This window comes from Eucyclogobius newberryi, unplaced genomic scaffold, assembly GCF_026437365.1.
Source record: "Eucyclogobius newberryi isolate DKJ021-1_F unplaced genomic scaffold, fEucNew1.0.hap1 SCAF_21, whole genome shotgun sequence".
Taxonomy (NCBI): domain Eukaryota; kingdom Metazoa; phylum Chordata; class Actinopteri; order Gobiiformes; family Gobiidae; genus Eucyclogobius; species Eucyclogobius newberryi.
Genome location: NW_027315846.1, coordinates 1,123,388 through 1,146,704, shown reverse-complemented (window position 1 = coordinate 1,146,704; position 23,317 = coordinate 1,123,388). Strand labels below are relative to the sequence as shown.

Here is a 23,317-nt window from a genome sequence, read left to right as displayed (position 1 = left end):
TTAGATCACTATCAATTGCAATTTCTGCCTGAGATTCTGTTGGTAGAATTTCACACACCAACAATTTCGGGTCCTGAGGCTCAATCTTAACCTGTTCTTTGAGCAATTCCAGAGGAGTGTCTTTCTCTTCTTCAGTTTGTGGGACCTGCTCTTGTGGCACAGGGACAGTTTCACTTTCTGGCTGAGTTTGAGTTTGTTCGACTTCACAAATCATTAAATTGAGTTCTTGAATTTCAAAGGGAACCAACATTTCCTCTGATGCTGTTATTACAGTTTCTGGTTCAGCAGGATCAGGTTTTACCTCTTGGAAGTCGGAAGGAGCTTCCTCTTCCCCAAGATCCTTATCCTTACTTGTCTTTCTAGGTTTCCTTGTCTTTTTCTTTTGCTTGGTTTTGGAAACTTCAGTCTCACTCACTGTCTCAGGGACCTGCATTGTACCCTCTTCTGAAGGTAACTCATGCATGACTGGTGGAGCCAGTGGTTGTTTGGTTTCAGCACCTTCCAAGACAGCAGTTTTTTCCAATAGGGTAATTACCGAATCTTCAGGCAGAGTTTGAGTTTCCATTTTTTCAGACACCTCCAACTTCAACCTTTGTGGCTCAATTTGGACAGTTGTGTCAATGTCTTTTTCCAATTTTAGATCATTATCAATTGCAATTTCTTCCTGCGATTCCGTTGGTTGAATTTCACAAACCAACAATTTTGGCTCCTGAGGCTCAATCTGAACCTTTTCTTTGAGCAATTCCAATGGAGTGTCTCTGTCTTCTTCAGTTGGTAGGGCCTGCTCTTGTGGCACAGGGACAGTTTCACTTTCTGACTGAGTTTGAGTTTGTTCAACTCCACAAATCACTAATTTGAGTTCTTGCACTTCAGCGGGAACCAACGTTTCCTCTGTTGCTGTTGTTACAGTTTCTGATTCAGCAGAATCAGGTTTTACCTCTTTGAAGTCGGAAGGAGCTTCCTCTTCCCCAAGATCCTTATCCTTACTTGTCTTTCTAGGTTTCCTTGTCTTTTTCTTTTGTTTGGTTTTGGAAACTTCAGTCTCACTCACTGTCTCAGGGGCCTGCATTGTACCCTCTTCTGAAGGCATCAATTCATGGTCAACTGCTGATACTTCTTGCTTTGGTTCAACTGCAAATCCTGTTTCTTTTTGCAGAGGCTTTGACTGGTCAACCTTATCCTCAGAAGTGGTGTCTTGTTCCTTATTCATTTGCTCAGATGTGTCCAAATCAGTGGTGAAAATATCTTCCACACCTTTTGTGATTTCTTTCGCTGCTGTTTTAATGAGATCAAAGAAAGATGGCTGTGATTCAACTTCTTTGGCCTTTGACTCTTCACTTGGATCCTTTTTGAAGCTCTCACTCTGAGTCACCGTCTCTGAGGATTTGATTGGACCTTCCTCTACAGCTATCAATTCATGTTCATCTGGTGGACTCAATGTTTGATCAATCTCAGCTATCTCCAAAACTGCAGTCTCTTCTGTCAGGGTTATTTCTGAATCTCCTGGTTGAGGTTGAGTTTCTACCTTTTTGCATACATTCAACTTCAGCTCTTGTGGCTCAGTTTGGACAGTTGTGTCCATGTCTTTTTCCAATTTTAGATCACTATCAATTGCAATTTCTGCCTGAGATTCTGTTGGTAGAATTTCACACACCAACAATTTCGGGTCCTGAGGCTCAATCTTAACCTGTTCTTTGAGCAATTCCAGAGGAGTGTCTTTCTCTTCTTCAGTTTGTGGGACCTGCTCTTGTGGCACAGGGACAGTTTCACTTTCTGGCTGAGTTTGAGTTTGTTCGACTTCACAAATCATTAAATTGAGTTCTTGAATTTCAAAGGGAACCAACATTTCCTCTGATGCTGTTATTACAGTTTCTGGTTCAGCAGGATCAGGTTTTACCTCTTGGAAGTCGGAAGGAGCTTCCTCTTCCCCAAGATCCTTATCCTTACTTGTCTTTCTAGGTTTCCTTGTCTTTTTCTTTCGCTTGGTTTTGGAGACTTCAGTCTCACTCACTGTCTCAGGGATCTGTGTTTGACCCTCTTCTGAAGGTAACTTATGCATGACTGGTGGAGCCAGTGGTTGTTTGGTTTCAGCACCTTCCAAGACAGCAGTTTTTTCCAATAGGGTAATTACCGAATCTTCTGGCAGAGTTTGAGTTTCCATTTTTTCAGACACCTCCAACTTCAACTTTTGTGGCTCAATGTGGACAGTTGTGTCAATGTCTTTTTCCAATTTTAGATCATTATCAATTGCAATTTCTTCCTGCGATTCCGTTGGTTGAATTTCACAAACCAACAATTTTGGCTCCTGAGGCTCAATCTGAACCTTTTCTTTGAGCAATTCCAATGGAGTGTCTCTGTCTTCTTCAGTTGGTAGGGCCTGCTCTTGTGGCACAGGGACAGTTTCACTTTCTGACTGAGTTTGAGTTTGTTCGACTTCACAAATCATTAAATTGAGTTCTTGAATTTCAACACGAACCAACATTTCCTCTGATGCTGTTATTACAGTTTCTGGTTCAGCAGAATCAGGTTTTGCCTCTTTGAAGTCGGAAGGAGCTTCCTCTTCCCCAAGATCCTTATCCTTACTTGTCTTTCTAGGTTTCCTTGTCTTTTTCTTTTGCTTGGTTTTGGAGACTTCAGTCTCACTCACTGTCTCAGGGGCCTGCATTGTACCCTCTTCTGAAGGCATCAATTCATTGTCACCCTGTGGATTCACTGATTGTTCAGGTTTACCAAACTCAAAAACAGGGACTCCTTCTGTCAGGATTGATTTTGATTCTGAAATTTCTGGCAGCGTTTGAGTTTCTGTTCTTTCACACACCTCCAATTTCAACTCTTGTGGCTCAATTTGGAAATTTGTATCAATGTCTTTTTCCAATTTCAGATCACTATCAATTTTTTCCTGAGATTCTGTTGGTAGAATTTCACACACCAACAATTTCAGATCCTGAGGCTCAATCTGAACCTTTTCTTTGAGCAATTCCAGAGGAGTGTCTCTGTCTTCTTCAGTTGGTAGGACCTGCTCTTTTGGCACAGGGACAGTTTCACTTTCTGGCTGAATTTGAGTTTGTTCAACATCACTTATCACTAATTTGAGTTCTTGAATTTCAACAGGAACCAACATTTCCTCTGTTGCTGTTATTACAGTTTCTGATTCAACAGAATCAGGTTTTACCTCTTGGAAGTCAGAAGGAGATTCATCTTCCCCAAGATCCTTATCCTTACTTGTCTTTCTAGGTTTCCTTGTCTTTTTCTTTTGTTTTCTTTTCATTGTGCCTTCTTCTGAATCTATAATTTCAGACTCAATTGGCAGAGTCAGCGGTTGATCAGATTCAATAACGGCCTCAGTTGTTTGTACCTCCTGCGTTTGTGTTGTCACAATTCCTGATCTTGGATGAGGTTGAGATTCCTTAATTTCGCAAACCACCAATGTCTGTGGTTTATTGTCTTTCTTAATAATGTCATCACTTCCCGTTGTTGTTTCTTTTGTTTTTGGCTGAATCTCTTTATTAGTCTTTGGTTCATGTTCATCATGCACTGTTTGGTCGTCCTTTTCCTCTGATGTTACCAATTGTGCTACTGTTGATGCAACTGTCTTTAAAATGAAGCTTACCATCTCATTCTCATCTTTGGTTTCATTTTCCTGAAATTCAGGGGACACATTTAGACGAGGTTTGGACTTTCGTTTAGTAGGTGAGAGATTGTCTTTCCCAATTGCATTTTCAGTGTTTAACCCTTTGACTTTGGAACCATCATCAAGTTGTTTACATTTTGACACATCCGTTTTTGCTGTAGACTTTGGTCCGCTCTCTCCTTGTGTATTTATATGGCAGCTAACCTCATGTTTCTGATCATCTTTTGAAGTATCTTCTGTTAAGACTTCCAGCTCAAATTGAACTGTGGTTTGAGTTTTAAAATCTACAGTTTCCCTTTCATCTGTACCTGGCACAGACTTTTCTCTCACTTCATTGTCCACATTAAAACCGTCACCTTGTTTGGACCTATTGTTTTTTCTCATTCTTTTCCCTTTATTACTGGTGACTTGGATGTCACTTAGAGTACCGGTCAGTTCCTCCATATCTTTTTCTGAAGACAACAATTCATCATCATTGAGTTGAATGATGAAACCACCAGTATTACAGTCTTTTTCTGGATAGGTACCTGCCTCCACTATTAATTGCAGCTCTTTTGAATCCTCTGTAACAGCCATTTGTTCTTGGTCATGTTTCTGTGACTTTGAAACCAATTTATCTTCTGTAGTTATAACTGGTGGTAGCTCTGGGTCCTCTTGTTCTGGTTTGGTCTGTGAAATCATAGAAGTAACTCCGCTATCTTCTAAAATGGCATCATCTCTTTGATGATCAATTTGCAGTTCATAATCTGTGTCTTTACCAATCATCTGTGCCACAGTATCAGGCACTTCTAGTTTTGTAGTTTGAGACAGCTCTACTGACTCATTACCTGCTTTATTTGTAACTGTTTCACTTTCTATGGGCTGCACTATTGAAGGTGTTGCTTTCTTGCTTTTTGATACCACAACAGCTTTCTCAGAGGTCACTTTATTCGTTGCTTTTGGTTTAGGATCATTTGTTGTCTTGGTCTTTCCAGTGTCAACCTTGGACATGCTTTTGTTCGATTGTACGTCCTTCACATCGAAGCTGCCTGATCGGGAAACACGTGTATCTTTAGGTTTGGCCACGTCAACGCTTTTGGCTTTTTTGATATTGGGTTTTGTCTTGACCTCTTTGGGAACTTCAACTTTACTTGCAATCACAGATTTCTGAATATCTTCTGGGAGTTCAAGGTTGGTTACAAGGGGTATTGAAAGTTTAGTCTCAACAGTCACATTGGAAGTGCTACATATGTCTGGAGTGCTGTCAGTTGGTAAAGACCTATCCTTTTCCTCAGTAAGGTTAGATAATGGGTCTTTGGAACGTGAGTCTGGTTCTTTAATTTGGGGTTTTTCCAATTCAGGTGACGCTTCAATTGACTTTTCTTCGTCATTTGTAGGTGAAAGTTCTGGAAGATCAGTTAATGGTGTAGTGTTAGAAATCAAGACTAAATTTCCTGAATAATCTTTAGGCTTGAAAGTTGACAATCTGGGAGCTTTTTTTTTAGTTTTAAGCAATGTCGTTTTACCAATTTCACCTTTGGCTTTTCTGTCTTTGATTTCTTCCATGTCAATGCTGCCTGTTTGAATATAACGCATCTCTTTTGATCTGGTAATGTCAAAGCTTTTTGTTTTTCTTAAAGCTGGTGTGGGTTTTTGTTTTTCAGAAATTACTTCCTTTTCTATGGTCACTTTGATCTCGGTCTGTACTTTTGTTTCTTTAGGAAGTTCCAGAGAGGTATTAGAAGGTGAAACCCCAAATGATGTGGTCACAACCTCCGCAATTGAGATAGCTTGGTGAATTTCCGTTGTTTCCACTTCAGCTAAAGCATTGGGTGACTTTGGTTCACTTTCCACTGGTAGAGGTTTTGCATTTTCATCTTTAGACTGTGAAGCTTTCTTTGAGGTTGATTTTGGAGCTTTTGATTTAGGTTTAAGTTGGGACACTTCTGTGTTGGAACCATGTATTTCTTTCACATCTATGCTGCCTGTTCTAAAAACACGTACTTCCTTAGGTTTTGAAATATCAATACTTGTTGTCTTCTTCAGTGTTGGTTTGACTTTTTCAGAAGTTCTTTTGATTTGCTTTTTATCTGGCATCTCCTTTATTTTGCGAGATTCCTCAGATTTCTGAACATAGTCTGATTTACTTATGGTCTCTTTTGAGTCTGCGTTAGCAATTTCTGAAGAAACATCAGCAACTGAAACCATACCTTTTTCCTCAACAATGGAGTCGGAAGTTGTTTTATCTGGCTTTTCAGCAAAAGCTTCAGGTAATTTCGGTTCAAATTCTGAATGTTCCACCATATCTTTACCAATAGTTCCACGTGGTGCCTCAGGAATCAAGGCCACCTTCTCTGTGGTCTCTTTGGACTTTGGCACTGTTGATTTGGTACTTTTTGGTTGTGTCACTTTTCCAAATTCAACTTTGGAAATCGTCTTTCTCGGTTGTATGTCATTCAGATCAATGCTGCCTGCTCTAACCACACATGTGTCTTTAGGTTTGGCAGTATCAATACTTTTAGTTTTTCTTAGTGGTGGCTTGGGTTTTTTGGATAGTATTATCTCTTTTGTTTTTGACTTCTTTTGCGTATCTGAATCTTTGGCAATTGGTTTTACACTCGTTTTGGTTTTAGGCTGTGTAACTTTACCAATTTCCACTTTTGAAACCACTTTTTTCTGTTCTATCCCCTCAAAGCGGCCCGCTTGAGTAAGAGATATCTCCTTTGGCTTGGATATATCCACACTTTTTACTTTCTTCAAAAGTGGTTTCACTTTTGTCTTCTCAAAGTCTTGCGGCTCTAAAGATGGCTCTCCATTGTCAGCCAAATCCTGGTTTTCCATAAAACTCTTTTTGGTTTTGGTGGGTGAAATCTGTCCATTTTGATCAACATAAAGGTCGATTTCAGTAATAATCACCTTGGAAGTTATTGTTGGTTCACTACGGCCAATTTTTTCCAAGTCATCTGCAGACATATGGGTCCTGCATTCGGTTTTGGCTTCATCAGATGTTCCAGTCATCTCTGAATTAGTAGTTGCTAATTTGGGTACTGCTTCAATTGGACTTGGTTGATTTTCAATTGGTCTCGATTCTTTCCTTTCCTCATATGAGCGATCCTTTCCCACCATTTCTACAAGATCTCCCCAATCAGGTTCTTTCTGTTCAAGACTGATTGGTTCCTGTGTTGGTGAAAATGTTCCATATTCGACTGGTGATGTACTTACCTTAGAAAGTAGAGCATCATTCTCTGTTGTAGCTGATGATGCTGAAGTTGGTGTTTCAGTCTTATCTTCCACCTCACTTAGTTCAATGTTTGTTTCTGGAAACTTTTCATTCTCTTGTTCAGTTATGTTTTCAGATATGATAAAAACCTTCTCACAATCAGGTTTTCCCATTTTATTGGTGGTGTCCATAGACCTTTCCTTTGCTTGTTTTGAAGGAATTATATTTTTGTCTGCAGCGGTTGCAGACAGCCTTTGTTTCAACACTTCAGCATAAGTCATGGAGCCTTCTCGATTCCAACATACAGGTTTAGTCATTTTAACATTTCCTGTTTTTGTTACACTTGTTATTTGTTCATCTCCAGAACGCTCAGACTCTTTTAGCATTTTGGTGTCAACATCTGAGACAAGTGGCTTCATCTCAGCGATGGTCTCGCCTAGCTCTTCTTGTGGAGTAATTTTAGTCATTTCAACTTCCATTTGGTTGATGATTTGACCTGGCTCAGCTTGAGTTTGCTCGACTACCTCTTGGACTGATGCCTCTGATTCAGTCTCCAGTGGCTGAAGCTTAACACCTATCTCGCCTTTGGGTGTTCTCACACTTTCCTGTGTACTTGCTTCATGGCTTGGTATTTCTGTATCTTGCGTTGTTGCCATCAATTCTTCCCCGCATAGATCTGTATCAATTCGTTGCATTTCTGGTGTACATGTTGCTTGAATTGGTTCCTTGTGGCCAATTGATTGCTCTTTATTAACAATCTGGTCAGCATCAAACTCTTTAGAATCATCCTTTTGGGGTAACGTCTGTAACAGTTTCATCTCCTTTGTGTCAGTAATCTCATCTGTGGGCATTTCTTGAATAATTGTTGTGGTTTTAGGTTCATCTTGGCTTGACCTCCTTGGCTCCTGTTTAGGTGGCACCATTTCCACAAGTGCTGTAGCTGCAGTATCTTCTGGTATATCCACTTCATCAAACACTTTAGAATCATCCTTTTGGGGTAACCTCTGTAACGGTTCCATCTCCTTTGTCCTTGTATCATCCAATGGTTCTTCTTTTGGCTGAATTGTGTCAATAATCTCATCCGTGAGCATTTCTTGAATCATTATTGTGGTTTTAGGTTCATCTTGGCTTGACCTCCTTGGCTCCTGTTTAGGTGGCACCATCTCCACGAGTGTTGTAGCTGCTTGGATATCTTCCATTATATCCGCTTCACAAACTTTATCCTCTTTTTCAGGCATACTTACCAAATCTTTCTCATCCCCGTTTCTCAATTCATTTTGCTCTGTTGACTCTAATTGCGTCTTCTTTGGGTGTGTATCTGTAAGGTCTTTTTCAAAATCTGGCAAATCCAAATCTTTTATTGTACTTAAAACCTCAGTCCTAAATTCGACTTTGATTGGTTTGTCTCCTTCTAGTGTTTCTACTACCCCTGACACTTTCAACTCTGCCACAGTTGAATCTTTTTCAGCAGCAAGCAAGTCGGATTCTACAGTTTTTTCCTGTATGTCAGTAGGACTTTCAATTTCACTTACTGCGTCGATGGGTTTATCTTCATCCGATGGTATGTTTTCATTTACATGCAAATCTACATGCGTTTCTTCAACAACATGCGCTGTGGTTTCAGTGGGCGTTTCCGAGGCTGAAATAGGCCGAGTACGGTCACTTGGAACCTCTTCATCGGCCGTTTCAGCGTCCGACATGCAAACGTGAGTGATTTCGCTATCATGCACATCGAGCACTATGTATCTTGTTTCAATATCAAGTGCTTCTTTGCATATGTGATCTATGTAATCAGCCAAAGTCGTGGACACAGCATTCTCGGCGGCGGTGGCAGTCGGTTTGGTACTTACATTTTGAGGCAGGACTTCTCTTGGACGAGCTATTTCTTCAATCTGAGGGGACAGTGCAGAAGTGTTCAACTCTGATTTAGTAGTTTCGGGGGCCTCTGTTTGCGTAATGCTACAACTACTTACTTCTGGGACACTATCAAACCTTTTAGCAGCCACTTTTTCATCTTGACTCTCCTCAATAGTCAATGGCTTTCTGTCTAGGTCAATGTACTCGATAGTCTCTTCTGCCACAACTGAGTCGTCTAAAGGCTGGCTATCACTAACCACCTCCCCTGGTTCATCAATGCTAACTATGGGCTCTTTTTCTACATTTTGACTTTCATCAGCCTGTGTAGTTTTGGGAAATTCCAAACTATCGCCGTCTTTGACAATATCTTTGGTCACAACTGTGGTCTCAACTACTGAAGGCTGAATTTCTACTTTTTGTGAGTTGACTACCTCTACCGTCTGTGAAGCATTTGGTTTTACTTCTTGGATAGCCTCGATACCCTCCTGACCAACGTCCTTAATGTTTTTTACATTTTCACCAGATTGTAACATAATTTCAGATTTTTCTAATGTAACTTGAATAGTCTCAGCATCACCAAGCACAATGTTTTCAACAACGCTCTTTTGTGTAGTATCTACATCTTTGGGTAGCGCAGCATCTTTGCTGTCCATCTCTTGCTCTGGCTTTGACACATCTTCTGTCACATCTTTGAAATCTTGCCGTTTGTCTGAACTAAGACTTGGTTTATCGTTAACTTCAATTGACTGCGCAGTAACTAATGTCGTTTCAGACTGCAGGTTGATTTCTGTGTTTTGCATGGGTTCTGCTTCACCAGTGGAAACTGTGGATTTCTCACACAATGGAGTGAGTTGCATGTCCTCTTTTTGTCTTACGTCAGCTGTTGTTAAAATTTCCATCTTCTCTCCTTGGCTTTCCTGGTCTTGCATAGGCCCAAACTGTTGCTCAATAACTGCAACTAAACCTTGAGTTTTAAGCTCTGGCTGTGTTTCTAACTTCTCTTCTTCTGCCAGGGAACTTGTTTGCGGGATTTCAACAACTTCAGACTTTGTTGTAGTTACATCTCTTTGGTCTTGCCTTGGCTTTGCATCTTCTGGAACCATTTCTGGAACTGCAGAATCAGGCATTTCTAAAATCATTGTCGCAACTTTGTTTTCTTCGATCTTTGGCAAATCACCCTTCTGAGCCTCAACTTTCATGGGTTGGATCTCAACAGTTGGATCTTGTACTGGCTTCACATATTGCACTGTAGTTTCTGTAGTCAACTGCTCTTTAATTGGTTGCATATTTGAATCTTTCTCTGTTGATTTGGTTTTTGGAAGTTTTGGACGTTTTGGAAGTTTTGGAAGTTCTTGTGGCATTTCCAAAACAACTACGGCCACTTTCTTCTCCTTGGTTTCTTCAATAAGGAGGCTTAGATCCTTGCTCTCTGCAGGCTGACAAATTGAAATACTATATTGGGCAGCATCATCTTTTTGTTGGACCTTTACCTCTTCAATTTGGATTTCTTGTTGTTGCTTAGACACATCTTCAGGAACTTGGAGCTCTTCCACTACCATGGCTTGCACTGGTTCTACAGTATCTTTCATGAGTTGGATCTCAACAGTTGGATCTTGTACTGGCTTCACATATTGCACGGTGGTTTCTGAAGTCAACTGCTCTTGAATTGGTTGCATACTTGAATCTGTCTCAATCGGTTTGGTTTCAGTTTTTGGAAGTTCTTGTGGCATTTCCAAAACAACTACGGCCACTTTCTTCTCCTTGGTTTCTTCAATAAGGAGGCTTAGATCCTTGCTCTCTGCAGGCTGACAAATTGGAATATTATATTGGACAGTGTCATCTTTTTGTTGGACCTTTACCTCTTCAACTTGTATTTCTTGTTGTTGCTTAGACACATCTTCAGGAACTTGGAGCTCTTCCACTACCATGGCTTGCACTGGTTCTACATTATCAATTGCGTCTCTTGATTTAATAGTATCTGGTTCTACAGTAACTTGAGGCTGGCTAGCAGTCGGAAAAACGGGCATATCCAAAACTATTGTAGCCACTTTCTTCTCTTCCTGGTCACCAATCCTATCAAATGCAGCTGTCGCCTGAGAAACTGGACCAATGCTTTCAATAGTAGTTTGAATTGCTACATTTTGAGCCTCATTAGCTTCCTTACTAGGACTTTCACGTTGTGTCTTGTCTTGTCCAAATGGTAAGATGTCTTTCTGTGGCACCTCACTATCTTTTGCAATGACTGCTTCCGTAGAGGTATCTTGTTTTGGCATAGTTTCCACTAAAATCATTTTTGGAACAGTGTTGGGCATTTCCAAAATTATAGTGGCCACTTTCTTAATCTCATCCATTGCTTCAGTTGGAACGTCCATCGGCGACGTTTCAGATGAATCATGAGGCTCGATTTTCTTGCTCTTTGACTTGCGTTTCGGTGGAGACATACTTCCAGCAGTTTCAATCGCAGACGGAAGTTGGACTTTTGTTTCTCCTTTAACCTCCTTTTTGGACGATTCTAGATCAATTGCATATTTTTTGGACTTTCTTTTAGGCGGTGAGATACTACCACTCTGTAAAGTGGGCACTTCTTTTGGAGATGTTTCAGTCTTGGCTTCATCGTCCACCGCTTTTTTAGGAAGTTCGGAAGAGATTTTAGGCCGACTTTTTGACTTTCTTTTGCTTGTTGACAAACTGCCACTTTCCTCAGTCAACTTTTCAGATGATGTCTCAGAAACGGAAGTTGGCATTTCAGTGATTCCAGGTACAGCTTTAGTAGTTTTTTGTGAATCTAAATCTTGAATTAAGTCCTGCTTGGCATCTTCTTTTGGCGCATCTTTTTTAATAATTGCTGGTGACTCTGGAACTTTTGGCTTCCTCTTTGGTGGTGATAGTTTACCATTTTTAGAAGCCTCTGGAATATTTATAGACTCCGATGATGCATACATGTCCTGTGACGTCTTCTCTGCCATCTTGGATTTTCTTCTTGGCACGACCAACTTGAGTTCCTCCACCGTTTCCTTTTTCTCCGGTTCCATTTCCGAAGGCTTGGGCTCCTCCACGGCTTCACCAGGTTTCACTTCTTTGGGCGCAATTTCGGGTGAAGATTTAGATTTCTTCGACCGCCTTTTCGTTGGAGAGATCTTAGCAGCTTCTTGATCAGTTTCTTTGTTGGATTTGTCGCTTGATATTTCAGATGGTGACGTTGTTTTGGACTTTCTTCTTGCTGGTGCAGCCACTGCGTCAGTTGTAACAGGGCTTACGACAGCTTCTTCTGTTAACTTTTCGTCCATTTTCATTTGTTTTGGTGGAATCTTTGGACTTTTTGGCTTTCGTTTTGGTGGTAAAGTCTCAGTCAAAACGGTTTCTACCACTTCAGGAGTTGGAATGTCTTCTGTCTTCTCCGGTGCATCGTCACTGATCTTAACACGCTCTTCTACGACTCTTTTCTCTGTTTTGCTTGTAATTTCACTTGGCTGTGAATCATCAGGAATACTTGTTGATGTTTGTTTTGTTTCTGAATTATCTTGTTGAATCTGGAGAGAAATGTCTTCTCCGATCCTCCTCTGTTTTGTCTCTGGTTCACTCGACGCGTTCTTGGATTTTCTTCTCAATGGGACAGGTGTTTCTTGACTTGCAGCTTGTGTCATCGGCTCCTTAACCTCTTCAGTGTCCAGAACCATTTTCTCACTTAGCAAAGATGTTTCAACACCAGCTCCAAAGTCTTCCTTTATAGTTGTAACGTCCTTCGAGACAAAGGACCCTTCCATGAGTGGAACATCTTCAACACACGCCACAGGCTCCACTTGCATAGGCTCGAGTTCCACAGATTGGTCGATGGATTGCATGCTGGCTCCTGGAGTCATCTGCGAGCGCTTTTTTCTTGGAGGTGCCACCAAAGATACTTCAATGGGTGTTTGAGCCACAAGAGGTTTAAATTTGAGTCTGGCATCGAGTTCCTGGAAAGAAAACAGAAGATAGATAATGTATTAATGATAAAAGTCTTCATACTTCCCCCTTTCTAAACTATCGACTGAAAAAGAGCTGGTTTATTCAAAAGTGAACAATGAAACTTTTCCAGCGGGAGGGTACGACACCTGCTTGTCCCCAGGGAGATGGTATAAGGGAGTGAGAACAGTGTTTTTTAAGACATTTACAAACCAAATACAAGTTCATAATGAGTACCACCAGTTACAGCATTTGCCTTTTGAGTGTGTTTAAGTTTGTGAGTTTCTTTCCATTACCACTGATTAGAAAAACTTTAACTTAATAAACAAGTTTGTGATGTCACACTACATTTACACTGAAGGTTGAACTGTTAATTGTTAAGAAATAGCTTAACGTCCTGAAAATCCAGAGAAAATAGGTTGATTACGCAATAAATATCTAAAAATACCTCTTTCTTTTTGCCGAGAGTGTTTTTCTGCACGTCTGCTCGAGTCAGAGTGTCTGAGCTCGCCTGGTCCAGTTTGTCGAACACTAATGGAGACAGACAGTCCGAGAGGAACTGCGAGTGTGAGAGCGCGTCCTGCAGGTCAAGACGGTACTTTTCACCCTCGTCTAGAGATTCCTGAGGACACAGAAAAAGTCTCGCCGTGAATGGGTTGTAGTGTGGGCAGAATGCAAAAATCTGAACTATAATTACGCTATTTTCATTGTGGTGAATTAAAATGAGCAGAAGTATTCGAACATGGAACATCTAAATGGCAAAACAATACCATTTTATCTCATTATTTTATTAACATTAAAGGCGTTGTACATGATTTTTTTCTATTCTCAAATATGTGAAAAACACTAATTACCGTATTTTCCGAACTAAAAGTTGCACCTTTTGACTTATACTTATATTTATACTTATACATTTATACTTATACTTATACTCCAAAGCAACTTATATGTAATATTATTTGTTATTTGTTATTTTCACACTTGCAACCGCCTTTCATACTCCAGTGCACCTTAATTATGTTTTTTTCTTCTCTATTATGCATTTTTTGGCGACTTTTACTATAAAATACGGTATACACAATGTTTATTTAAGCGCTACTTTCTCTTTTGCTGTTGCTTTTGCTGTTACTTTTAAAGTGCTGTACAAATAAAAGTTTTACAATATATCTAGAAACTGATTTGACTTGAAAACGTGGCGTGTCTATGAAGAAAGAAATGGAGAACACCACAAACGACTTAATTAGCTGCAGCTCGAAGGTCTCGTTAGCAGCGACAGCGTGGACGACAGATGACCATTGCGCTTGTGTTTTATCATATTGACCTGTAGAGAATCGCTGGACTCCGGCGCCTCTCTGCTGTTCCACTGTTGCAGGTTCTGGAGACGATCTTTGAAGCATCGATCTGCGTTTGTGGAGCAGCTCGTCTGGTGCTCTCCCAACCTCAACTTCAGACTGGAAAACAGAACACACACTTACTACACACTCACAGTATTCTTGTTATTGTTGGGCCGTGAAATATCTTTTGCAACGGGAATATTTCCGGGGAAAATGAAGCTGCTCTTAATCTATAAAGATGGTGAAAAGCGATTGTTGACCAACTACAGGCCAATCTCATTATTAGATCCAGTTTCAAAAATACTGGAGAAATTGTTTGTTTAACCACTGGATGGCAAAATACAGTATATTATACCAACAACACTATTGGTTTCCGTAGCAACAGGGGCAAATCCTCAGCTCTAATGGATTTTACAGCGGATGTAAAGGTAAAAAAATAGGCATATTCATCGATCTACGAAAAGCATTTGAAACTATTGATTATGATTTACTTTACGGGATCAGAGGATTGTCTAATAGTTGGTTAAAAAGCAACATAAATAATAGACTCCAATGTGTAAATATTAATGGTACTGTGTCGCATACAACATTATCCTCTGGCATCCCACAAGGCAATGTTTTGGGGCCAAACGTATTCATCCTTTAACTGAATTACATCTGTGAAGTATCCAAAATATAGAGGTTGGTTATTTTTGCAGATGATACAAATTGACTTTGTTCAGGACACAAATCGTATTTTTCAATCACATTTCCTTGTATTTGTCTGAGGTTAATTTTGCAGGATGTCTGTTAAATTTGTAGTTAAATTTATAATACACACAAGCTATTTGAGCCCTGCGAAGAACCCCAATAAATAATGTCAGGTCATTCCGTTTTATCCCTTAACACGGGACCGGTTTCTATTAGTGTCGTTTGTATTGCGTTGTGCGGATGGCTGAAGGGACATGTTGACCTTGGGAGGTATGCTACCGGCATTTAGCAATCACAACGCGGCCAGATTAAATGCGGGCGAGCCAGATGGGGTTTTTACCAGATTGTGTGTGTGTGTCAAGTGAGGTGGACCAGCAAAGACGGGGCAAAATTGTACCAAATGTCGAAGTACAACTGTTTCTCTAGCGTCACCACGGGTCAATCAATGAACTGCTTGGGTTTCATTAAATACGTTGTGCCATTCGTTCGTGTGGATCTGGTTAAGTGAAGATTCAGGACCATGACGTATTTTCTCAGTCGCTCACGCTTTAGTCAGAACGTGAATGGCGACCGGTCGGATCGAACTCGTTACCTGTCGTGTTGCCGGGACAGAGACTCGACCGCCGCCGTGACCTCCGTCTCCGGAGCCGAGGCCGCGTCCCGACACAGGTCGTCGAGCTTCACCCTCAGACCCTCCAGAGACTTCTCACAGTTCTGAACAGAGACGACGCTGTTAATGTGACGCGTCATCGTGTTCTGACTGTGGCATTATTCAAACAGAGCTGTGCCATAGAGAAGATGATGGATTACAGTTATACGAATCGCACAAAAGTTGGAACGACCATCAAATTAACCATTTAAGGGCTGAGAAATCACTTTAAACCCCTGTTTTTTTGGTTTAAAGGAGTTTGTTTTATACTATGATAACTAAACATAATGAGGTAAGAGGAAAATCAAGACAAAAACAGCAAAAGTTTACAGTGTGTTGTGTTATTAGGACATTTTTGCTGGTGTTAATGTTCTCTTTTTGTTATTTTGTGGCTATTTATTGGGGGAAAAGTTGGGTGTTCAAGTGATTAATTTAATGCAAAGGGGATAAACTAAATATTGACACTTCTAAAAGGTTTCATTTCTAAAACAAAGTCTAGTCAAAGTGGTTTGTGAGGACCTTGAGGCTGTGCCAGTGCTGCTGCAGCTGGCTGATGTTGTCCTGGGGCCGGCTGTAGCTCAGGGCCTGGTCCAGAGACCGGAGCTCCCACTGCAGAGCCGACGCCCTCTCCTTCAGCCCCCGCGCCCTCTGCCCCGCCCGCAGCTCCAGCTCCTCCAGACGCGCCTCGCAGGACGTCAGGTGGCGCCTCGCTTCCCGCTCGGAGGCGGCGCAGAGGTCGTGGAGGTGGCCGACGTCCAGGGTGAGAGCGTCCCGTCCTCCCGGGGTGCACAGGTCCAACAGGCCGTCCCGGGCTTTGTCCAAGTCCACCATCTCCGTCTGCTCCCTGTGCACGGTCTGCAGCAGCGCCTGGAACGTGCAGACACGCAAACATGACACACGGCAACAAACAAATTGTTCTGGTTTGGTCCATTTAAAGGGAAAGTGGATAAAACGGCTCAAAATATGAATGAAATGGCTCAAAATATGAATGAAATGGCTCAAAATATGAATGAAATGGCTCAAAGTATGGATTAAATGGCTCGGAATATAGATGAAATGGCTCAAAATATGGATGAAATGGCTCGAAATACAGATGAAATGGCTCAAAATATGGATGAAATGGCTCGAAATATGGATGAAATGGCTCAAAATATGGATGAAATGGCTCGAAATATTGATAAAATGGCTCAAAATTTGAATGAAATGGCTAAAAATATGTATGAAATGGCTCGAATATTAATGAAATGGCTCGAAATATGCATGGAATGGCTCAAAATATGGATGAAATGGCTTGAAATATTGATAAAATGGCTCAAAATAAGAATGAAATGGCTCAAAATATGAATGGAATGGCTCAAAATCTGAATGAAATGGCTCGAATATTAATGTAATGGCTCGAAATATGCATGGAATGGCTCAAAATACGGATTAAATGGCTCAAAATATGGATGAAATGGCTGCAGACTTTAGGGAACAAACCGCCAAACTTTTCCTACCAACTGAGCTACAGTTAAAGCAGCACTAAGTGACATTCCACCTTATTAAACGTCTTTGTCAGTCACTGTGATGGTTATGTGTTTAGGGGTCGTTTGAAGTGTCCGTCGTCGCCCCCTGCTGTCTCTGGGCGGTAAACCAGCCCAGTAACATTTGCCGACCTGAAGACAAACTCTCCTGAGAAACCCTGGCCCTTTTTTTACAGACTTGGCAATGTACATTTTTTTGTAAGTTTTTGTGATTCCACTGACTTATATAAGAAAGAACCATGTGTCACAAGCGAGCAGCAGGGGGCGCTCTTTCCCCACAATGACTTAATTCTCCTTTAAATGTGTTAAAAAGCCACACATGACTTTCTCTGTCAGGCGTTCCCTCATCAGGATTTGTGTTAGCGCAACATTGACTGACAGCAGAGGGAAATTACACGGGGGAAAGTACACAAAAGCTAGCTTGCCCCGACATGGTGAGTCAGAAACGCTCAGAACGAGTCTGTGATGAGTCATAGAGTTAAAACAGCTCAGACGAAACATGGGACATTTGAAACTGAGCGTTTTAGTGCGGCTCAGAGAAGGAAGACGAGCTCGTGAACAGGAAGTGAAAGAAGCTAAACAGGGATCGAGGTTAGCACAGGGCTAACAGTCAATAATATGAGTCTTTTAAACAGTTTGTGTGCTGTTCCCGTAAGGATGCCGTCGCCGTTACCTTGATCGTGTTGACGGCGCCGCGGAGGCCCCGTTCGTCCCCGGGGGCCGGCCCCAGAGCTTTGACCTGCTCCCGGAGCCAGTCCTGGGCCGCCTCGTGCTGCTCCATCAGCTGATTGCACTGCCGCTCGGCCAGGACGCCCTCCTCCAGGAACGCCAGCGCCTCCTGCAGGACAAACGTCGATTCATCAGCTCGTCTGAACGGCCACGATGTTGTTACGATGCATTGAAGCAGTTTGTAATTCACGTCTTACATTATTCAAAGGTGTTTCTGTCACAAAAACTCAGCAAAATTCAGTCTTTGGTGAAATACTTCTGCCAATAAATGTAAGTAACTATAATTTATATCCAAAACAACTCAGTTAGAGATGAGTTTATGAACGGAATCTAAACTTTAACTCTTCATAAAACGAAAAAGCTCTTGAAACTAAACACAATTTCATCAATCAAACTGCTTGTCGTACTTTACAATGTTCTTCTCTATTTTTTTCCTAATTTTCTGATGTAATTATGTCGAACGAAGAACAGCAACAGCCGAAAAGAGATCAAACCTAAAACCTTCTGGTGTTTTTACGTGTCTGAGCGGGACCACCTCTCTGTGCCGTGGCCTGGTGCTGTCACTCATCCGTCTCCTTGGCGACACTGGACAGACTTAATCTTATTGTGGCTTTAGCTGCGTCCGAACTCACCGTGAGCCGCCGCAGCAGCTCTGGGACGCTCTGCTCCAGCTCCGCCCAGTTGGTGCGGGTCGAGCTCGGGTCCCGGGTCAGCGCCGCAAGCTCCGCATCCTGGAAAGAGTTCCGTCAAGAGTGTGAGAACAGAGAGCGCGGCCCTGGCACGGCTCCGCACGGCAGCAGCGCCAACGGGTTTTCAATGGGAGCGTTAGCATTGGTTAGCGTTAGCCTTCGAACATCACAAATTATGAAAAACCAGGGCCGTTTTGGCGAGTTACGACCATAACGCCACACGGGAGTAACGCCGGGGCAGAGGTAGAAAACACAACCACATGCAGAAGAATTTAACCAGGTTTAATTAATGATTTAGCAGTTAGCGCTGAAATTAGCATCGGCGATAAACATGTCTTCTAGTCTAATGTCACGCTGGATGAATCTCACCAAAAATAGAGCAGTGAACTTTAGAAAAAGGGGCTGGAAATTGCACAATTAACTCTACAAACGTCCAAATTCACGTTTTTATCGTGCCGCCTCGTTAAAGTGAATGCGACTGAGCGTTTACACCAGTACTAAGCTGTTTGAACACTGCCGGAGGGGTCAGAACGCACACACTTCCTGTCACTCTCTTCTAGGTCTAGGTGCTAGTTTAGATATGGGCTTCCGTCTCGACCTGTTGGCGGGCGTCGGCGAGCTGCGGCGCCAGAGCGGTGGTCTCGTCGATCATGGTCCTGGCCTGGTCCGCCGCCTGCCTCCGCTCTCCGAGGCCCGGCCAGGGGAAGAGCCGCGGGAGGCCCGAGGTCCCGGTCTGCAGCTCCGTGAGGCGGGACTCGAGCAGGGAACGCCGGGACTGGCAGGAGACCAGACGCTCCAGAAGTCCCTGCAGAGAACTGGACCCACACGAGACGGTTTGGACGGTCAGATGAGCAGGTGAAAGGGGGTGTGGTCTGGGGGTCTGCTGACGGCGTTACTCACCTCTGGTTGTCCTCGGCCGTCCGGAGCGTCTTCCTCCACGTCTCCTCCGTCTCGCTCGCTCTGCTCTGGACCTCGAGTCTCTGGTCCTCGTCCAGGTCCGGGTTTGCGCTCAGACTTTCCGCTCGTCTCTTCAGCTCCGTCATCTGAGCGTCGCCGTTCGCTCTGCCGCTCAACACCGTCTGAGGAGGAGAAACCAACTCAAACATCCTCACAATAAACCAAAAGAGCAGAAAATAATTGATAGAAGTCGTCAGGAACTGGATTTCTCAGCTTAAATGAGACAGAAACCGGCTTTTTAAAGCTTTGAACCATGTCTCAAATGTCTTAAATGAGGTGGTTTTGCAGATAGCGCGCTGATATGGGAAAGAATCAATCTAAAAGTCCATCCCGGAGACGCCTGTCATGCTGCAATGTCAAATAAATATGGGAAAGAGTGTCTGGAATGCTATGTATGTGGTCTGTCATGTCTTTGTGATTTGAAGGTTGAATTGCCTTGTGTATGAAATGTGCTCAACAAATAAACTTGCCTTGATGTCATAGATTAAAACCAGAACAGACAAAACTTCCTTCACCTGAGCGGCGTCGAGTCCCTCCTCCAGCTCCGCCCGCGTCCCCGTCGCCCCGGCGACCGTCCCCTGCAGACGCCGCCGCAGGTCGTCCACCCAGGCTCGGGCGCCGGCGGCCTGGGCCCCGAAGGCGTCCGTCTCCCGGCGCAGCGCGTACCGGACCTCGGCCCTGCTCAGCGCCTCCTCGGCCCGCCGCAGCGCCTCTCTCCACTGGTACTCGGCGTCCGTCAGGGCCCCGCCCGCCCGGCGCCTCGTGTCCTCGTTCACGTCGTCGCGGTCCAGCAGGGCCTGGGTTTGTCTCCTCAGGTCGGACAGCTGGGCGTCGCCTTCGGCTTTGGAGCTCAGGATCATCTGAGGCGAACACACGGCTTCAGAACGCTAACGCTAACGATGGGTCGAACGGTCAGTTCTATTCCACATTTAAATGTTTTTTAAAGGAAATAAAGGTTAATAAAGTTTGTTGTTGATGAAAATACAAAAAGGTTCATTCTATTTCGTCCGCTTTGGTGTTTGGAGAGAGTTTTGTTGGATGAATATATCAGGTTTCTTCATGAGCCCATGACTCACAGGGAGGAACAGACTGTTGGAGAGGCTGTGGCGGCAGGAGGAAAAACACAATCACCTTTTTCACAAGTTTTGGACTGAAATTAAGGACGAACTCTGGGCAGCGGCGAAAAAGGCCGTCACAAAGAAATGACATAAATTACACCGACGATCATCAGGGACTGGACAGACTAAGTTCAGACTTCATTTGAAAATAAACGATGGACACAAAATGTCACGTTTTCTTTGGGTTCTGTTTGTCATGATTTCTCTTTTTTTGGTCTCTTTTTGGTGGATTTCTGCTTGTTTTGGTTGAAGTCTTTTCTTTCTGGTCGTCTTCTCGTTCCATGTGTTTGTTTTTATGTTTATACATTTGTAAGATTAAAAATGGGTTCTTTCCTGGTTAAATAAAGTTGAATAAAATAAGAATTAAAGTAAGATATAGTCGACATTCTGATCACACGTTTCCCGGCGTGAGAGAGTCAACTGTGCAGACGCGACTGACCTGTGCGGCGCCGATGGTCCGCTCCGGCTCCGCCTCCACGTCCAGACCTTTGACCTTCTCGTCCCTGTCGCGGATCCAGGCGCCCGTCTTGTCCCTGGCGGCGTCGTACTCCTTCAGCAGGCTCTCCAGGGAGCACTGGCGCTCCGACTGAACCAGGATGAGCCTGGCGTCCCGGAGCAGCTCAGACCACCGCGCCTCCAGGGCCTCGGGCGTCCGGCGAGCGTCCGAGCGCGCGCGCAGACACTGGCTCCGCCTCCGCAGCTCCTGCAGCTTGGAGTCGCCCTCTGCTTTGGCGCTCAGGACGCTCTGGAACGCCAAGGGAGCGACGAGCATGAGGATTATGTACGAGCAGCAGCTTCCAGAGTGAAGCGGGTGAAGCGGGTGAAGCGTGTGAAGCGTGTGAACAGTGTGAAGCGTGTGAAGCGGGTGAAGCGTGTGAAGAGTGTGAAGAGTGTGAAGCGTGTGAAGCGTGTGAAGAGTGTGAAGAGTGTGAAGCGTGTGAAGAGTGTGAAGAGTGTGAAGCGTGTGAAGCGTGTGAAGAGTGTGAAGAGTGTGAAGCGTGTGAAGAGTGTGAAGAGTGTGAAGCGGGTGAAGAGTGTGAAGCGGGTGAAGAGTGTGAAGCGGGTGAAGCGTGTGAAGAGTGTGAAGAGTGTGAAGCGGGTGAAGAGTGTGAAGCGGGTGAAGAGTGTGAAGAGTGTGAAGCGGGTGAAGCGTGTGAAGCGTGTGAAGAGTGTGAAGAGTGTGAAGCGGGTGAAGCGTGTGAAGCGTGTGAAGAGTGTGAAGCGGGTGAAGAGTGTGAAGCGTGTGAAGAGTGTGAAGAGTGTGAAGCGGGTGAAGAGTGTGAAGCGTGTGAAGTGGGTGAAGAGTGTGAAGCGTGTGAAGAGTGTGAAGAGTGTGAAGCGTGTGAAGCGTGTGAAGAGTGTGAAGAGTGTGAAGCGGGTGAAGCGTGTGAAGCGTGTGAAGCGTGTGAAGAGTGTGAAGAGTGTGAAGCGGGTGAAGCGTGTGAAGCGTGTGAAGCGGGTGAAGCGTGTGAAGAGTGTGAAGAGTGTGAAGAGTGTGAAGAGTGTGAAGAGTGTGAAGCGGGTGAAGCGTGTGAAGCGTGTGAAGCGTGTGAAGCGTGTGAAGAGTGTGAAGAGTGTGAAGCGGGTGAAGCGTGTGAAGCGTGTGAAGCGGGTGAAGCGTGTGAAGAGTGTAAAGAGTGTGAAGCGGGTGAAGCGTGTGAAGAGTGTGAAGAGTGTGAAGAGTGTGAAGAGTGTGAAGCGGGTGAAGAGTGTGAAGCGGGTGAAGAGTGTGAAGCGGGTGAAGCGTGTGAAGAGTGTGAAGAGTGTGAAGCGGGTGAAGAGTGTGAAGCGGGTGAAGCGTGTGAAGCGTGTGAAGAGTGTGAAGAGTGTGAAGCGGGTGAAGCGTGTGAAGCGTGTGAAGCGGGTGAAGTGGGTGAAGTGGGTGAAGAGTGTGAAGCGTGTGAAGAGTGTGAAGAGTGTGAAGCGGGTGAAGCGTGTGAAGCGTGTGAAGCGGGTGAAGCGTGTGAAGAGTGTGAAGAGTGTGAAGAGTGTGAAGAGTGTGAAGAGTGTGAAGAGTGTGAAGCGGGTGAAGCGTGTGAAGAGTGTGAAGAGTGTGAAGCGGGTGAAGCGTGTGAAGAGTGTGAAGAGTGTGAAGAGTGTGAAGCGGGTGAAGAGTGTGAAGCGGGTGAAGCGTGTGAAGAGTGTGAAGAGTGTGAAGAGTGTGAAGAGTGTGAAGAGTGTGAAGCGGGTGAAGCGTGTGAAGAGTGTGAAGAGTGTGAAGAGTGTGAAGCGGGTGAAGCGTGTGAAGAGTGTGAAGAGTGTGAAGCGGGTGAAGCGTGTGAAGCGTGTGAAGAGTGTGAAGAGTGTGAAGCGGGTGAAGAGTGTGAAGCGTGTGAAGCGGGTGAAGCGGGTGAAGCGTGTGAAGCGGGTGAAACGTGTGCAGCTCGGTCACCTGAGCCGTGTGCCGTCCGTCTTCTGCCGTGTCCTGCTCCTTCATTGAGTCCAGACGCTGCTGAAGATTTCTGAGCCACAAACGAGTTTCCTCTTTGTGTCGGTCAAACTCCTCCAGCTGCAGAAACATGACACGCAACATGAACCAGCGAGAACCTTCTGTCTGACCTTCACCCACTCCAGAGAAGCTCCTCCATCCAGAGAAGCTTCTCTGGATGGAGGAGCTTCTCTGGATCCAGAGAAGATCCTTCAATCCAGAGAAGCTCCTCCATCCAGAGAAGCTCCTCCATCCAGAGAAGCTCCTCCATCCAGAGAAGATCCTTCAATCCAGAGAAGCTCCTCCATCCAGAGAAGCTCCTCCATCCAGAGAAGCTCCTCCATCCAGAGAAGATCCTTCAATCCAGAGAAGCTCCTCCATCCAGAGAAGCTCCTACACTCCAGAGAAGCTCCTCCATCCAGAGAAGCTCCTCCATCCAGAGAAGCTCCTCCATCCAGAGAAGATCCTTCAATCCAGAGAAGCTCCTCCATCCAGAGAAGCTCCTACACTCCAGAGAAGCTCCTCCATCCAGAGAAGCTCCTACACTCCAGAGAAGCTCCTCCATCCAGAG

The 23,317-nt window shown here is 44.0% G+C and overlaps 1 protein-coding gene across 1 annotated transcript in view; it reads right to left on the bottom strand.

Moving 5' to 3' along the window:
- The window catches only part of LOC140370929 (uncharacterized), a 216,487-nt gene that overhangs the window by 71,604 nt on the left and 121,566 nt on the right, over nt 1-23,317 (bottom strand). The window contains exons 48-60 of the mRNA XM_072458217.1: nt 22,711-22,827; nt 20,758-21,063; nt 19,716-20,060; nt 19,144-19,322; nt 18,842-19,058; nt 18,187-18,285; nt 17,499-17,663; nt 15,822-16,169; nt 15,246-15,367; nt 13,951-14,080; nt 13,078-13,251; nt 8,804-12,640; nt 8,681-8,722 (exon numbers count right to left, since the gene is read on the bottom strand). Coding sequence (XP_072314318.1) covers nt 8,681-8,722; nt 8,804-12,640; nt 13,078-13,251; nt 13,951-14,080; nt 15,246-15,367; nt 15,822-16,169; nt 17,499-17,663; nt 18,187-18,285; nt 18,842-19,058; nt 19,144-19,322; nt 19,716-20,060; nt 20,758-21,063; nt 22,711-22,827 — 6,081 coding nt within the window. The remainder of the gene's footprint in view (nt 1-8,680; nt 8,723-8,803; nt 12,641-13,077; nt 13,252-13,950; nt 14,081-15,245; nt 15,368-15,821; nt 16,170-17,498; nt 17,664-18,186; nt 18,286-18,841; nt 19,059-19,143; nt 19,323-19,715; nt 20,061-20,757; nt 21,064-22,710; nt 22,828-23,317) is intronic.